The sequence below is a fragment of the Raphanus sativus genome, chromosome 1 (assembly GCF_000801105.2).
Source record: "Raphanus sativus cultivar WK10039 chromosome 1, ASM80110v3, whole genome shotgun sequence".
NCBI lineage: Eukaryota > Viridiplantae > Streptophyta > Magnoliopsida > Brassicales > Brassicaceae > Raphanus > Raphanus sativus.
In genome coordinates this window covers 5,872,025-5,889,431 of record NC_079511.1, presented here as the reverse complement: position 1 = coordinate 5,889,431, position 17,407 = coordinate 5,872,025, and the positions used below count along the sequence as shown (strand labels likewise).

The following is a 17,407-nucleotide window of genomic DNA, read 5'->3' as shown; positions in this document are numbered from 1 at the left end:
GTTATGGATTTATTTGAACTTTTTTCCTTTTCCTAAAAGAAAAGGAAGAATGTTCCAAATATTTACATTATTATCCTGACATGAAAAGTTAAAACCTCTAGTCGGTAGGTTTATTCCAAATCACTAAAGAATTGTAAGTCTCCGCGGATCTATATATATATAACACACACACACAAGGCAAAGACGAATCAGATATACATTCAGAGCGAAAGAGAGAGAGAACTTGAGCCGAGGAAAGAAAAGAAAAGATGATAGAGATCAAAGTGAAGACTCTAACAGGTAAAGAAATAGGATTTGAGATCGATCCAATGGATACAATAGCTAGAATCAAGGAAAGAATAGAAGAAATAGAAGGGATTCCACCTCTTCAACAAAGGATCGTCTACACTGGTAAACAACTTGCTGATGACCAAACCGCCAAACATTACAACGTCGAACGTGGTTCTGTTCTTCATCTTATTCTTGCTCTCAGAGGTGGTTCTCGGTTCTTACACCCTATTCAGTTTACGGCTATAAACTAGGGTTTTGATCCTTTTTTTTCTAATTTGTTATTTTGCTAATCGGTTGTTTATGTCTATTTACTATTGGTTTGTTCTTCTTTTTTCTTGTTGGATTTGTTGATATTAATCGACGTTGGTTTATGAAAATCTTGCCTCATCGAACACAAACAAACAAAAAAAACATATCATATGGTTTGGTATTCTCTTCATAACTGTTATGAATATGGGAGTGTTAGAATCATGTATAATCTTCAATCGCAACCAAAACCATGTTTTCATTACAGAAACTCAACTCGAACGTTTTAACTTTTTAAGGGATTACATTAATGCCGGAAAAGGGTAAAAAAAGGATCACTCGTTAAAACGTTTAAAAAAAAAAAAAAAAAAACCGGTGTTAACCATCTCAGTAATCGAAGAATCAATGTTGTTGATGAACATTACACATACATTCTTTACATCTTGGGTAACGGTAAACACTGCGTCCAGTAGGTCTAGCGAAGACATGTTTTGTCTGCCTAATCGCTTTTCTCACTCTCTTCTCGAACACGTTCCACTCTATCGTATTGTTCTTCAACAATATGTCCGAAAGCCTCCGTTTGTTCGGTCTAATCGTCGGCATCTTCCCACCTCCATAGTATATCCGATAACCCGATACAAGAGACGATAGCTGGCTCCCCGAATCCGTCATCGCAAAAGCGTTTGCCGCAGCACAACCGATGAAATCTAAAGCCGCTAGCTACATGTTTATAACACAACAACATGTAACGTTTTAAACAAATTATTTGTCAGTCACAAAACATGATATTTTAAGTTTCTTTGTTACCTGAGAGGAGAAGTTCTTGAAAGGTTGTAGCTCGGATGGAGAGAGTAGTTTCTCTTTGGTGACTAGGTTAGGGTATAAGCTAGTTAACGCAGCTAAACGTTTTGTTCCTCCGTATATATGTGCACCAGCTACGAACACTCGGGTTTCACGGTTGAAGCCAAGAGCCACGAGCATAAGCACGGCCTCTTCGGGTGTTAATGGACAAAGTCCTTGCGTTCTCAAAGCATCTGGAGATGGCAGTCTGAAAAAAATAAAGAAAAAAAAAATTAGGGCTTAGACTTGAAACACAAGGAAGAGGATGATGCTCAAGTTTAAAAAGAACAAAAAAAAATAAGAACAAACTTTTTCGTTTTGGTTAGATTGGAGAGGGAAGGAAAGTGTTTTTGACGATAAGAATCCAACTCTTTCTGTTCCCTTTCACCACCTCCGAAGTAACAGAGAGAGTGAGCCACCATGTCTATTTCAAACCGTAGATGGAGAGCAAGATACTTTGAAGAAGAAGAAGAAGCCTTCTTCTGCGTAAGAGGATCAGACTTGTTGTGCAGGAGTAAAGAAGAAGCGGATTTTGGACCGAGGAGATGCACGTCGATTGGTGCAAGGTACGGTACGCTGTTACGCAACCTCTTCACGATCAACGCTCCTGTTTCTTGTATTCTCGGGACAAAGTTTAGGGCATGGAAGTTACATCTGCACCGAAGCCTCTACTTCCGACAAATGAAAAAGTTTAGAATCAAATCAAAGGATTAAAATAAATAAATAGAATGTCTAAACCTGTAAGTGAAACGGCATTGGATCAAAGGCCAAGCGGTTGCTGAATCCAACAAAATGGATTACTCTGTTTTTATGTAGTATAGGGAGAATGTGTTTCATATAGAAATCTGGTTTGGCTTCTTTCATCACATCTACATCAGTAACCTTAGGATAGATATATAATAAAGGGGTCAAACACGAACAAAAAAAAAAAAAAAAAGAGATTGGTCAACTCACAACGCTGCCGATTGCTTCAAGATCCAAAGATTGAAGCTCTTTTGGTAGTTCCGTTACCACCCGAATATCAGGCGACAAGTAGTTGATAAAATGTTCTTCTTGATAAATATCTCCGAACTGACTATATCAAAGTCAAATTACATTATTACGTATGTAATTTTTTCTTCATGAAATGACTCCGGAAATGGTGTAGAGACAAGAGGAGAAAGGACGAGGAGCTTACAATAGTTACCTTGCATCTGTCCAAACGTCGCTTAGCATGAATTTTGGAATAACTAGAGACGCATTGAGCAACCGAGCTACCACAACTATGTTACATACCTGTGTAAACATATTCCAACGGGTCTCATGATGATGATAGATAATTTTCAAAAGGCAACTTGAAGGAGAAGAATATTTACAGCAACTCTTTGTTGATTAATCCCTCCGTTTGCTGTCACCATAATATATCCATTTTCTCCATCTACAAAATCAGAAAGTAAAAAAATAAAAATAAAACTTCATAGGAAACAAGCTTTGATCTCATCAGCTTTTAAAGAAACAGAGAGAGAGAGAGAATGAGACCATTAGGAGACCAAGAACGTTGCTCAGCGCATGGCTTCCAAGCCAATGCTTGTGCCTTTGGCTCCTGCCATAACTCTTTTGGCTCACGTTTGTTCTGCTCCAAATAAAAAACCATTTACAAGATAAATAATAAAGAGAGGGTAATAACATAAAATGTGTTACGTGAAGAACACGTTACCTCTAGCAAAGCCCGAGCGGCCAATCCCAACATTCTATCATATGTTCCATTATGTTTTCTCTTTGATTTTCCAAACTTTTGACGCTTATCGTTCTGATGATACACAACAGCAACTTTGTACATCATTGATACTTTCATCATTCTGTTTTCTTGGGAGACAAGCAAGAGCTATAATCTATCTATTTTTTACCTGTGTAGAAGAAGAAACCCATTTAGCGATCAGGTTTGGATTCATACTGAATCCTTTTCGAAGCGAAACTCGTCCTTCCTGAAGAGACGAGAGCAAGAGCCAATTCACAAGGAAGAAGACACACAAAATGACGATTAAGCAGATGGCTGTTGTAGCCGTTCTTTTCTCGTACCAAGTACGGATTAATCTGGTCTTCTTCCCTCGCTTTGTCGTTTGTCTCGGACTCGGTTCTCCGGACAATGGGAATAAACGGGTCGGGCTGAGAAGCGGGGAATATGGCGGTGTAACTCCGTAGATCGTAAGATCACGTAACTCGGGTCTCTCTATGTCAGGTCTCTCATGTTCCATGATCAAACACACAAGTTCCCTGGTCTTTTTCTCTCTCTCCTCTTGTCTCTGGATCGACAAAAGGAGAGAGAGAAACTAATCTAACGGAACAAAAAAAATTGCCATAAATAATAGCGCGAAAGCTTTGCCGAGTTTGACGAAGTTTCTGTTCCGACAGAGAGATTTGTCTGAATTTCAGTCGGTCTATTATTGTTTCATTTTACAGCTCGACTTAAACTTTAGTCCCATGTTTTAAACTATATTCATGCTTTCTCCCTCTAGTTTAGCTACTAACAGAAACAACCTATACACTCTCCTTGATTGTTTATCACCATCCATCGTTCCAAGTTCCAAGCAAAATGAACCAGGCAATGAGCTCTAATGGGACCAGGAAACTAATAATACTAAGTGAGCATTTACTGAATCTAAAAGATAAAGATGTTCCTAATACAATCTTATCAATCTAGTAACGATTGGCACTGCAATTTTGGAACTTTGAATTAGATGTAGGCTCCATATTATAATATATTATATTATATGTAGAAAAACACAACAAAAAAAAAAACATTTAGAGTGATGAATGCTTAACGGTAAGATGGAGACATATAGGTTTCAAGATAAAAGAAAAAAGAGAAGACCAAACGTGAAATCCCAAGGAAAGCAGAAAATCGAGATGTAGAATGAAAGGAAAGCCGGTTGGTTACTCGAGAGATCATTGAGCCCCGAGTTCAAGAAGTAGAGTGTGGCTGAGAGCATCTGAACCAGGTCCCGTGAATTGGATTGGACCTACAAGACAAGAAAGTTTCCGCAAAGAAAATATAAGGGACCAAGAAAAACAAAAGATGCATTGTTTAGAATAAAAAGAATATGTGACGAACCAGGGCTGATGTATCGGTTCTTCAAAGCCCATTCCTCGCGCAGCGATGCGAATTTCTTAAACGGTGCACCTGCAGATTCGAAAAAAAAGAAAGAAAAAAACTCATTATATGACCATTTAACAGCAGCTTCAAGAACTATGAGAAAACAGGATCAAAGATTCACCTTCAAGTTCCACCATTGCTTTCTTGATCACAGGCTTGAACTTACCTGCAAGTTGAAAATCAAAGCATGTTTTTTTTTAATTATCCAGATTTCTAATGGTTCTTAGCAAACTTTATTGATTTAATTATGTTCATACCGTGTCTCCTCTCCACATCCATTAAAGCTGTGAGAGCAGTTCCACCTACAGTCCATTCTTCCACAGGAGCAGCCAAGTTCCCCACCTGCGCCAATAAATTACTCAAATCTCATTCCACCGCACAAACTAGTTTTATCAAAGGCAGTTATGTTCAAAGACTCAACAGATAAACATTATTTATAAATAGAGAGAAAACTGATTTTAATGGAAAACGGTGGAGTACTAACCGAAGAAATCAGTCCGGTTTTCCCACTGTTGAGAAGCACTCCAGCACCATAACCAAGTGCATAACAGTAGGTGGCATCAAAGTTTGTAGGCAAACCGCACCTTCCTTCATACCTGTATACATATCGACGAAACTTATAAATTGAGATTGTGTTCTTCATAATGATTAAAAAAAAAGCATTGTATTTTTGAGACAACAAAAAATGTGAGAGGAAGTACCCGAAGAAATGAGACTGGCCCATGAATTGTCCCTTGTATGAACCAGCTTCCTTTCTTTTCTCCAATTCAGTTTCAACCATTTGAATGAGCATCTTCTCAGTCTCAATCTTGGCCACCTATCACGATCAAGAACATGGGAACTATTAATAAAACATGAGAGACGGAAGGGAACTGCGTCTTGGTAGAATTTTAGACAAAACCTACGATCAATTACCTGGACATTTCCGTGTGGGTCTCTCTCGAGCATCAGCTGTTCCTGAATCGCTTCAGGCAGAAGATCAAACAGCTTCAGGGATTGCTCGGTGAGCTTCTTCTTCCACTCTCCACTTTCATCAACCACCTCATTTGCCAGAATTTCATTCAGTTCTGCGATCAGCTCCTGAACCTGACAATTCAAAAATTAATAGTAATAATCAGTTAAGCAGAACAATCATATTAATTGTCTTAAAAGTGGTAGCTTCCGTGTTTTGCTGTGGAAACACACCTCGGGAATAAAGTCGATCAGACCTTCTGGAATCAGAATAACACCGTAGTTGTAACCAAGGTCAGCACGCTTGCAGATAACATCAACCATGTAATCCGTGACGTTCTTCAAAGTCTGCTTCTGAGCAGACACCTACAAAAGGGTATATCCAGATCAAAGATGAGTAAATATTAGACTGATCAACTGAGGTATATGGGAGGCGTAATTTCAAACGATAGCATACCTCCTCTCCAATAATGGTTATGTTTGGGTGAGTTTGTAAAGCACACTCAAGCGTAATGTGGGAAGCAGCACGACCCATAAGCCTTACAACTGTAATGAAAATGTGATACAAGATCGCAGGCATCAGTAAGAAAAAAGGACACAGCAGAGAAAAGATGCAAGCAAAAGAACTTCAGTTCACTCAATTACTTACAATGATAGTACTTTCCAGTTGACCTTGCATCAATCATGACATTTCCAATCATTTCAGAGTAAATCTGCATAAGCAATAGAATGTTTTCAATAAGCTTCCTTCAACATATTTCTTTTGATTGAACAGACAATTAGATTCTTGGCAAGGAATAGAATCAACACCACACGACTCAGCGTGTGGAAAGGAAAATTTTAGAGCAAATACGAAGGGAAGCTCACCTTGCAAGCTGTATCAAACCCAAAACTAGTAGGAACCTCCTTGCATTTCAAGTCACCATCAATGGTCTTTGGGCACCCAATGACTCGGGTCTTCAAGTTCTTACTCCTAATCACACGTGTAAAAGAGAAGTCAAACGCTGAATCAGAGAAGCACTATTGATCTTGAAAAAAATAGCTATAAACTAAGCTAAATAAGTTTCAAAAGCAGCCATGGAAAGATTAGACTGCAAGGAATACCTGAAGTTTTCAGCAAGGAGGCAAGCATTGGTGTTGGAGTCATCTCCACCGATAACCACCAATCCATCCAAATCTAGCTTCTTTGCTGTTTCTTCAGCTTGTTTAAACTACACATGTGAGACAACATACAATTACACACTGCACATAACTTTGGAAGCAGTAATAAATCAGTTAAGAAGATACAAAAAAAGCAACCAACCTGCTCAGGCGTTTCAATCTTGTCTCTTCCACTGCAGATCATGTCAAAACCACCCTTTTGATACAAAAAGAGAATTAAAAACCACATCAGCATAAAACGATCATCGAATTTCTAGAATCCCAATCAAATAACAAATTTTGTGACAAGGATTCGCAAACTAAATGTCATGTCTAAGTACCTGGTTCCTGTAAGGAAGAATGTATTCAGCATTCAACTCAACATATTTGCATTTCATGATACCAGCTGGACCACCCTTGAACCCGTAAAAGGTGCTTCCTTTCGCACGCTCCTGCAAGTAATCTAAAAGCCCCAAAAAAAAAAAGAAAAAAAAATATTACAAAACTGAGACTGAACAATGTGAATAAGCAAAACATAACTAGTGACATAGACATTAAAAACATTACCGAACAATCCAGAGATCACATTGTGTCCACCAGGCGCCTGCCCTCCAGACAGAACAACACCGATCTTCAGCTTCTCTCCCGACAAAGCTGCACTCTGATCTGGAACAGCTGATACAGACGGCTGACCATACAGACCAGGAAACAACTTCGCAATCTCATCTGCAATCACATTTTAAAAAAAACAACAACACTTAATTACTCTTACAAAGTCTATACAACACAGATCTGTAACGCAAGATCTATAGATCAATACACAAACACAAAGTTTCATCAGATCAGACGGAGAAAACCCTAACCTGGGTTCCCGGCGGCGGAGCTAGCGGGACCTTCGACGATTTTGAATGCTCCTTTGAGCACAGAAGGCAGAGGAAGGGCGTTGTTGATCCGGCTCGACTGGACTTCGCTGTAGACCGAAGCACGTCCTTTCGCCGCCGGAGAGTTATCCGGAGATGCGGCGGCGAGATCTCGATTAACGGCGGCGAGTGAAGGGGCCATTGCTTTTGGGTTTTTTTGTTTCACCTAACTCTTCTTCTCGTGGTTTGTTTGCTCCTTAAGTTAGTGAAGTTCACTTCGAGGACTCCGCATTGGGGTTGGTGAGCAATATATAGTGTGGACCCTAAGTCAAGATCTATTGACTCATCCTCCAAGGCAAAGGGTGTTTTAGGGTTTTTGTATATCGGCCCGCTCTGTGATATTACTAAAGGCCCAGTTGTTTTAATATGGGCTGCAGCTTATTTTAGGCCTTATGATTCCATATCCAGACTTGGGCTTGGAGTTTCAGTGGCTGATAAATGTCTCAGTTATTTTTGTTTCCCAGACCACTCGTTAAGTTTTTTTTTTTTTTCCTCGTTAAGTTTTTTGCGAACGCCTACAATTTTGAAACCTGTCAATTCTGTAGACGGAGACAGAATTGTTTAGAGACGCACAGATTACAAGAGCATTAGTTAAAAATAGGTGAAATAGTGGTTGAACTGTTAGATTCTATGGCGATGAACTCAGTGAAATTATACCGATCAGGGCTGGATCTGAGATTTTTAGGGGCTTAAAATATTTATTGAAGAAGAAGCCAGTTTCAAAAAAAAAAAAAAATTTACTGAAGAATATTTATAAAAAATATATTTTTTTCATTATTTAATAGCATTTATCTATGTAAAACATTTAATAAAGAATATTTATAAAAAATGATATTTTCATAATTTAATAGCTTTTATCTATGTAAAATCTTTTCTAAAAATTTGGAAATCAATCGAGATCAATGTCTTATACGGCTGTCCACAGATATTTAGATCATATTACTTTGAAAACTAAGAAAAGATATGTAAGAAGAAAAAAATAGACTTCGACTCATATCTCACGGGATAGGTTTGTTTATTTTTCTTTTGGAGAATGTAATGATGCGTGTTGGCAATAAAATTTCAAGAAAATAAAGTTTCTTTAAAAAGGCATGGACTGTGGACAACAATAATTGGAAGCACTACATGGTTTACAGTTATGTAAGGGTAATTAGTTATTACTTGTAAAAGAAGTTACTTATTACACGCACAGGTGTATGTTAACATCTTTACCCTCGTTTCTGCGAAAATGAGCACTCAGTATTTTAATGCTAATCTGACGAGATAAAGGTTCGATTTTGTTTTACTCTTTGTGTTTGCGTGTTCGATTATCGATAACAATCTCACATTTTTTCCAGTTGATTCGCATTTAAACTGCGTACAATAGCTAAATGAATGTCATTTAATTTATACATGCATCTTCATAGTGTATCAGGATTAGAAACTGTGTACTAAATATTAGCATGAACAATTTGATTAGCCATGTCCCCACTTATTTTTCTTTGTTGCAACAACAACTAATCGTAAGTAGAATATATATATACTTTTAACAAAAAGGCTCACCAAGCACTTGTTTCTTTGTAATGGACTTCATGATTTGAACTATCGTTTCGGGCTCACTTCTTTTTCTTAGATTTTTTATGAAAATATTAGTGACAAAAAAAAAATATATACTTTTAAAAACATATACTTTTACTATCGTGTCTTTTTTTTAAAGACCTTTTACTATCATGTCCGTCGAATCTTTTTCCAGTGTTCCGCTTTCGTAATCTAACAGCACGGTCGAGCTGATAAAATAACACAAATGCATGAATTTGAGTATGATGAAACCCCCAAAAATCCAATTACTGACATGTAAAGAAAAGGCACTAGTGCAATTCAAAAGAAAAAAATGATGCGAGTCAAGCCCATCATAAGTTGTTACTCTCACCAAACAATCAATCAAAACATGCACCAACAATAAGAAGATTCAAATTAAAGAGACTCAACCGTTCATCGCCTCAACTAATATGTTTCCAATTAAAGATATTCCCTTAGCTGTAAAAGCAATTTTGTAACTTCTTCTTTCTGTAAACTGTTTATATGTGAACAAACAAACATTAATTAAAAGATAAGTAGATGAATAACTAGACGATCTCACATTAATACCTTTTGACTTACGTGGTTAATTTCTTCCAAATAAGATCTTCATCGTTTTGTGATTTGTTTGTTGTTACTGACTTACGAAGATCAATTGGTAATTAAAAATGCATCATGATCTATATTTGAATTGTGTTATATTTACATTTATTGTGATGTCGATTATAGGAAGTCTTGTTCACCAAGATTTACTTGTACTTGGTCTCCAAGCTAAACTCTCTCATTGTATCACTATATAAGGAGTACATTATTCATGGAATAAGACACACCAATTCCTCTCTTCTCTTCTCTTCTATTCTTTACTCAAAACACGTTATCAGCACGAAGCTCTAGCAAGACAATAGGTATAGATTTCTTTTTTTACAGTTTTAGTTTATTTCTATTTCTTCTTCAAATCATGTTTATTATAAAGTCATGGTTTGTAAGAATGGTTTCATACACAGTATGAGCTTAGGAGCTTTAGTCGACAATTTTGATCTATCCTTGTTCCAAGGAAAATCTTTTGATTTTAAAAGATCTTGTCGATGTTTATAAGCTAATGCTTAATATGATTATATTTTACAGCTGATTATTTTATGTCATCACGCTAGCATATATTGTTCATATAGATGTTTTGCTTTTACTCGTTAGAATTATTTAAGTTGTAAAAATGTCTCTACGGCTGCATACCATATTTTATTAATATATATGGTTGCAACCCATGTTTTTTCTTTAATCTCAAAGAGAAAAACAGACTGAAATCTCTACGTAGATTGATAATTAATTAAGACGCGTAAGTCGTTAATTTATTAAACACCTTTTGTGGAGCTATGATTATTATTCTTTCTTTCTTTTAGTTAAACTAGAATGACTTAATATTAATGGCATTGAATCTTGAATCAATATGTCGTGTGAAAAAGTTAATGCAATAATCATAGAATATTTATATTGCCTTATAAGTTGTACTCCCTCCGTTCCTAAAAATAGGATTTTCTGGATTTTATTTTTGTTCCACAAAAAAAGATTTTCTATATTTTTAAGGTACTTTTGTATACTTTTGAGGTACTTTTGTATACTTTTGAGGATCATTAATTATGAATATTTGAATTGATTAAATTTTATTGGTTGATAGTTATTGGAAATTGTATAAAACATAAATAGTAAACTAAAGTTGGCAAATATTTATTGTAGTCTTAATAAACGTGAAAACTCTAGAAAATCTTACTTTCAAGAACGGAGGGAGTATATATTAATTCATGCATATATGGTTTACGTTCTAAATTTATTAAGGATGATTATATTTTATTTTATTTTCCTTTTGTTCTATTTAAGAAATTTGATTATTATTTTATTGTTTCAGTGAACATGTCAAAGTTTACTAGTCTTGAATTTGAAGTTCTTGATATCACTGGAAACAATTACTTGGCTTGGGTATTAGATGCCGAATTTTCCTTTAGTGCAAAGGGACTTGAAGCTACAATCCTAGAAGGAAATAAAGCTGAAAGCCAAAATAAAGCAAAAGCTATGATACTCCTTCGTCATCACCTCCATTTAGATTTCAAGAATGAGTATTTGACGGTGAAAGATCCGCAAATCCTTTGGAACAACTTAAAGGAAAGGTATGACCACCAGAAAACTGTGATTTTACCTAAAGCTCGGTATGAATGGACACATCTGAGATTAAAAGATTTTAAGTCTGTAAGTGAGTACAACTCAGCCTTGTTCAAAATTACCTCCAAGTTGGAGTTATGTGGAGAGAAAATCACGGAAGCTGATAAGTTAGAGAAGACTTTCTCTACTTTTCATGCAAATAATCTTGTCCTGCAGACACAATACCGTGAAAAGGGATTCCAGAAGTATTCCCAACTTATATCTTGTCTCCTTGTGGCTGAGCAAAACAATGAGCTTTTGAGGAAAAATCATGGACTACGTCCAACTGGTTCTGCTCCATTCCCTGAAGTGAATGTGACTGAACAGAACAACACGGGCCGCAGAAATGGCTATACTCGTGGTCGCGGTCGTGGTCGTGGACATGGTCGTGGAGATACACGTGGACGTGGATATAGTCAAATTCGAGTCCGAGGAGTTTCTTTTAAGAACTCTAACTCTCACCAGAAGTGGGAAAACAAGGATGGTAACAAACAAGCAACTGAATGCTACCGATGTGGAAGTAAAGATCATTGGGCTCGTACGTGCCGTACACCAAAGCATCTTGTTGACCTGTATCAGAAATCAGAGAAACAAAAGGGAAAGAATGTGGAAACAAATATGGTGTACGAAGGTGGAGAGGGAGACTTTGATATGGTTGATGCCACCCACCTTGACATTTCCGATTTTCTCATTGACGAAGAGAAAAAGTGATCAAGCAATAACTATTAAAGAGATGCTTTGTTTTTATTTATTTATGAGCTTTTAATTATTTGGCTTTTGATTTTATTTACTATGGTGTTGTTTCTTTGCATTAATGAATTTAATATATTTTATTATTTTATGAGATTATAATTTATTTTATTTATTTACTTGAATAGAAATGGATGGTGGAGATTTATGCTTGGCAGACAGTGCAACTAGTCACACAATTCTGAAAAATAAGAAATATTTCTCTCATTTGATAAATAGAGAAGCAAGTGTGAGCACTATAACAGGAAGTGCAAAAAATAATTGAAGGCTCTGGAAAAGCAAATATAATACTTCCTATGGGAGCACAACTTGAAATAGTTGATGCATTGTATTCCTCTAAGTCTCAAAGAAACTTATTGAGTTTCAAAGATATTCGCCGAAATGGATATCATATTGAGACAATGAATGAAGAAAATATTGAATTTCTTCATATTACAAGTATTACCCATGGCTTTAAGAAAGTAGTAGAAAGACTACCAGCATTCTCCACTGGATTGTATTACACTAAGATTAGTACAATTGAGGCAAATGCCATTGTAAACCAGAAGTTTACTGAAAACATTACTATTTGGCATGACCGGTTAGGCCATCCCGGTTCAACAATGATGCGAAAAATAATCACAAATTCATGTGGGCATCCACTGAAGAACCAGAAGATTCTTCCCAATGATTTTACATGTGCTGCTTGTTCTCAAGGAAAATTGATCATAAGGCCTTCACCAGCCAAGATAATTCATGAATCAATAAACTTTCTGGAACGTATTCAAGGAGATATTTGTGGGCCGATTCACCCACCATGTGGAACCTTCAGATATTTTATGGTTCTGATTGACGCATCAACAAGATGGTCACATGTTTCTTTGTTATCAACTCGCAACCTAGCGTTTGCGAGACTGCTTGCTCAGTTGATCAAACTACGAGCACACTTTCCAGATTTTCCCTTAAAGGCAATTCGCCTGGACAATGCTGGTGAATTCATGTCTCAGGCTTTTAATGATTATTGCATGTCTATTGGAATAAGTGTTGAACATCCTGTAGCACATGTTCACACACAAAATGGTTTAGCTGAATCTTTAATTAAACGTCTTCAGTTGATTGCTAGACCATTGCTTATGAAATCAAAACTCCCAGTCTCTGCATGGAGGCATGCTATATTACATGCAGCAGCATTGATTCGCATAAGGCCAACGAGTAATCATCAGTTCTCCCCATCACAATTGATTATGGGTCATGAGCCAAATATTTCCCATCTTAAGATATTTGGATGTGCAGTATATGTTCCAATTGCTCCACCACAGCGAACTAAAATGGGACCTCAAAGGAGGTTAGGAATATATGTTGGATATGATTCTGCATCAATCATTAAGTATTTAGAGCCATCCACAGGAGATTTATTTAAGGCCCGATTCGCAGATTGTCATTTTAATGAGTCTGTTTTTCCAACATTAGGGGAAGAGAATAAACAGTTGGGAAAAGATATTAACCGGAATGAATTATCATTATCTTATCTTGATCCTCGAACTAAAGAATGTGACTTAGAAGTCCAAAAGATAATTCATTTACAAAGCTTAGCTAACCAGTTGCCAGATGCATTTACTGACCCAAAGAAAGTGACCATGTCACATATCCCAGCTGTAAATGCTCCAGTGAGAATGAATGTCCAAGAAGGACAAAATCAACCTGCTAATGAGTCTAAGACACGCCTGAAGCGTGGTAGACCTGTCGGTTCTAAAGATAAAAATCCTCGAAAAAGAAAAGGAGCAGAAATTGGCAATAATGAAATCGAGGTAATAACTACGAATGAAAAATCTCCAGAAGAGAACATGACACCAAAGGAAATTCAGGTACCTGATAATGAAGAGATCTCAACCAACTTTGTCATGTCTGGAATAAAATGGAACCGAAATCAAATCGACGTCGATGATATTTTTGCATACAAAATAGCAGTTGATCTTATGGATGAGGATCATGAACCAAAATCTATTGAAGAGTGTACACGAAGAAGTGATTGGCCAAAATGGAAAGAAGCAATAGATGCTGAATTAAAATCTCTTGCAAAGAGAGCAGTTTTGGACCTGTAGTCCGTACACCTAAAGGTGTGAAACCAGTGGGTTATAAATGGGTTTTTGTACGAAAGAGAAATGAAAACGGTGATGTTGTGAGATAAAAAGCACGTTTAGTTGCTCAAGGATTTTCACAAATACCCGGAATTGATTATGAGGAAACATACTCTCCTGTGGTGGATGCTACTACATTCAGGTTCCTTATCAGTCTGGCGATAAAGGAAGGACTTGATTTACGCTTAATGGATGTAGTCACAGTTTACTTATATGGCCCACTGGATACTGATATTTACATGAAAGTCCCTGAAGGATTTAAACTGCCTGAAGCAGAAAATTCTAATTCTCGAGAAAGTTATAGCATAAAGTTAAATCGATCTCTTTATGGACTGGAACAGTCAGGACGTATGTGGTATAATCGTCTAAGTGATTATTTGTTGAAAGAAGGCTATAAAAACGATCCCATCAGTCCATGCATCTTTATAAAGAGATTTGAAAAAGGATACGTTATCATTGCAGTGTATGTTGATGATTTGAACATCATTGGAACTCCTGAAGAGATCTCACATACAATGGAATACTTGAAGAAAGAATTTGAGATGAAAGATCTAGGAAAAACAAGATTTTGTTTGGGACTACAAATTGAGCACCTCAAGAATGGAATCTTAGTGCATCAAGAAACTTACACAGAAAAGGTGGCTAAACGATTTTCTATGGATCAAGCACATCCTTTGAGTAGTCCAATGGTTGTTAGATCACTCGATGTGAATAAAGATCCCTTCCGCCCTAGAGAAAATGATGAAGAAGTTCTTGGTCCTGAAGTACCATACTTAAGTGCAATAGGGGCATTAATGTACCTTGCCAGTCATACAAGACCTGATATATCATTTGCAGTGAATCTATTGGCAAGGTTTAGTTCATGCCCAACTCGTAGGCATTGGAATGGGATAAAACATATACTTCGTTACCTTCAAGGTACGAAAGACATGGGTATATTCTTTCCTAATCCATCAACAGAAGATTTGATTGGTTTTGCAGATGCTGGGTACATGTCTGATCCCCACAATGCTAGATCACAAACAGGATATGTGTTTACTTGTGGTGGAACTGCTATCTCTTGGCGTTCGATGAAGCAAACCATTGCAGCTACTTCTTCCAATCACGCAGAGATTTTAGCCATTCATGAAGCTAGTCGCGAGTGTGTATGGTTAAGATCAGTCATTCAACATATACGAGAAGATTGTGGTCTATCTACGGGGAAAGAAGACCCTACAGTCATGTATGAGGACAATGCTGCATGTATCGCTCAACTCAAAGATGGATACATCAAAGGAGACAGGACAAAGCACATTCTACCAAAATTCTTTTTCACTCATGATCTGCAGAAGAATGGTGATGTTCGTGTTGTTCAAGTTCGTTCAAGCGACAATCTGGCTGACTTATTCACCAAGGCGCTACCCACTGCTACGTTCAAGAAGTTGGTTCATCTTATCGGATTACGTCGTCTCAAGGATCTTGACGTCTGTACACATGAGGGGAAGTAATTGCGCGCTGCACTCTTTTTCCCTTAACCATGGTTTTTCCCATTAGGTTTTCCTGGTGAGGTTTTTAATGAAGCAGCATCTTACGCGCATAATAGACATCAAGAGGAAGTGTTATATTTACATTTATTGTGATGTCGATTATAGGAAGTCTTGCTCACCAAGATTTACTTGTACTTGGTCTCCAAGCTAAACCCTCTCATTGTATCACTATATAAAGAGTACATTATTCATGGAATAAGACACACCAATTCCTCTCTTCTCTTCTCTTCTATTCTTTACTCAAAACAAATTGTATATTAGTTAGTGCTTTTTTTACGGTTCATTATCATGCATGTATCTTAACAACCTCGCTAAGAACACCAAAGAAAAGTAGGTAGCAGTAGTCACCGACCAAAGTTTCATCTGAATTTCTGTTGTCAAATATTTTTGTCACAAAGGATTATGACTTCAGAAGATACAAGAAAAATAAAATGTAAGTTTCATATTAATTAGTACAAAATAGTTTTCTTTGTGAAGTATTTTAAATATATAACCTCAACTATTGCAACATGGAATAATTAATAACATTTAGTGTTATTTTTTAGTTTTGACAACTTGTGAATTGTGATATAGTTTTTGAGGGTATCATTTATATAAAGCAAAATGAAAAGTAATATAACTTCAAACTTATTTTTATGTTTCTACTTCTTAGTGAGTTCGAGAATATTCTATAACTTTTATTTATATATATGTATCTATATGCATGTTATATATATATATATATATATATATATATATATATATACTATGTATGCTTTCTTACCAAACATCTGATCAAAGATTTTTAAAAGTATGGAAGAATATTTTCCCTATTGTAGAGGAATCCAAAGATAACTTATTGTAATTCGGTGGCTAATGCCAATTGCCGACCGATATTATTGAAGAAACAATCTCATAAATGATCACGATTGACAAAAATCAGAATTTATCTTCAAATCAGAATATAAATTTTTTAAAATCAGAATTTTATCTTTAAATGATCATGATTCTACTTTTTTATTTTGGTGTAAATCATGATTTTACTTTCTTCGCTAAGTTAACCAAATTATTCGTAATTCAAACGGGACAAAATCATTTAATAAGAGGTAATGATCTCACTGTACTACGATTTATCGATTGTATACTTTCCACAATTTTCAAGACGAAGTAAAAACAGCATTATCATACCGGAAATTTCAGTTAAGCTAAGAAAATATGAACAACCTCATCATTTCATAATAATAGTACTATAAAATAAATCAGAATCCTATCATGTTCTCATATATATAAACATCTCTCATTGTCAAATTGTCGTATTGTAGCTACTTACTAACATCCATAACAGGAAAGTAATCGATCCATTGATCAAACATGAAACTCTCATATAATTAGAGTTTTCATCTTTTGTTACATAAACTATTCCAAAGTTGCAAAGGTCCTATTAATAATAAGATACTAGATATTGACCCGCGCTTTTCAAGCGCGGAATGTTTTATGATGAAAAAATTCACTAATAACAAAAATTTTGTTAATTTATAATAATTTTGTACATCTAAAATATATTTTTGCATTTATATGAGTGCTATTAAAATCGATCCGGACTCACGGTTAAACCGAATAATGATGATCAGATAGTTTGGTTGAAGTTTATAAGAATATATTTAAAACCTGTAAAAATCACTAAAATCAGAGTATAACCGACTTAACTGATAGATAACCTATATGTAATCAAATTTGATCTAGATTCTTATTGTTTCATAATTTGTCACCTTTTAATCTATATTTTAA

The 17,407-nt window shown here is 36.0% G+C and overlaps 3 protein-coding genes across 3 annotated transcripts; 1 reads left to right on the top strand and 2 right to left on the bottom strand.

The window, feature by feature from the left end:
* Window positions 1–777: 777 nt before the first annotated feature.
* LOC108857408 (O-fucosyltransferase 2) lies at window positions 778–3,927 on the bottom strand. The gene is made up of 10 exons (XM_057007168.1): window positions 3,243–3,927; window positions 3,053–3,145; window positions 2,875–2,968; window positions 2,712–2,773; window positions 2,543–2,631; window positions 2,311–2,431; window positions 2,095–2,238; window positions 1,666–2,024; window positions 1,324–1,564; window positions 778–1,236 (listed from the first exon to the last, which is right to left on the bottom strand). Exons 1-10 carry the CDS (start codon window positions 3,588–3,590, stop codon window positions 919–921), a joined length of 1,869 nt encoding a protein of 622 aa, XP_056863148.1. The 5' UTR covers window positions 3,591–3,927; the 3' UTR covers window positions 778–918.
* Window positions 3,928–4,069: 142 nt separating this feature from the next.
* On the bottom strand, window positions 4,070–7,727 carry LOC108820238 (pyrophosphate--fructose 6-phosphate 1-phosphotransferase subunit beta 1). Its single transcript, XM_018593435.2, has 16 exons — window positions 7,444–7,727; window positions 7,148–7,306; window positions 6,922–7,043; window positions 6,744–6,797; window positions 6,545–6,651; window positions 6,308–6,413; window positions 6,090–6,153; window positions 5,898–5,986; window positions 5,675–5,806; window positions 5,405–5,575; window positions 5,191–5,306; window positions 4,974–5,085; window positions 4,747–4,831; window positions 4,611–4,655; window positions 4,448–4,516; window positions 4,070–4,355 (listed from the first exon to the last, which is right to left on the bottom strand). The coding sequence occupies exons 1-16, from the start codon at window positions 7,640–7,642 to the stop codon at window positions 4,282–4,284; spliced, it is 1,704 nt and encodes a 567-aa protein (XP_018448937.1). The 5' UTR covers window positions 7,643–7,727; the 3' UTR covers window positions 4,070–4,281.
* Window positions 7,728–9,783: 2,056 nt separating this feature from the next.
* On the top strand, window positions 9,784–12,230 carry LOC130500158 (uncharacterized). Its single transcript, XM_056994915.1, has 2 exons — window positions 9,784–9,962; window positions 10,958–12,230. The coding sequence occupies exon 2, from the start codon at window positions 10,963–10,965 to the stop codon at window positions 11,956–11,958; it is 996 nt and encodes a 331-aa protein (XP_056850895.1). The 5' UTR covers window positions 9,784–9,962; window positions 10,958–10,962; the 3' UTR covers window positions 11,959–12,230.
* Window positions 12,231–17,407: the final 5,177 nt, after the last annotated feature.

Bases quoted from the DNA above. Each gene is read 5' to 3' on its own strand.
- LOC108857408 (XM_057007168.1), bottom strand. From the start codon at position 3,590: ATGGAACATGAGAGACCTGACATAGAGAGACCCGAGTTACGTGATCTT. The intron at 2,774-2,874 runs GTCTCATTCTCT...CTGATTTTGTAG, and splicing joins ACGTTCTTGGTCTCCTAATG to ATGGAGAAAATGGATATATT. The intron at 1,565-1,665 runs GTTTGTTCTTAT...TATTTTTTTCAG, and splicing joins AATCTAACCAAAACGAAAAA to ACTGCCATCTCCAGATGCTT.
- LOC108820238 (XM_018593435.2), bottom strand. From the start codon at position 7,642: ATGGCCCCTTCACTCGCCGCCGTTAATCGAGATCTCGCCGCCGCATCT. The intron at 6,798-6,921 runs GTACTTAGACAT...TTGTATCAAAAG, and splicing joins TTCTTCCTTACAGGAACCAG to GGTGGTTTTGACATGATCTG. The intron at 6,652-6,743 runs GTTGGTTGCTTT...TCACATGTGTAG, and splicing joins AGATTGAAACGCCTGAGCAG to TTTAAACAAGCTGAAGAAAC.
- LOC130500158 (XM_056994915.1), top strand. From the start codon at position 10,963: ATGTCAAAGTTTACTAGTCTTGAATTTGAAGTTCTTGATATCACTGGA.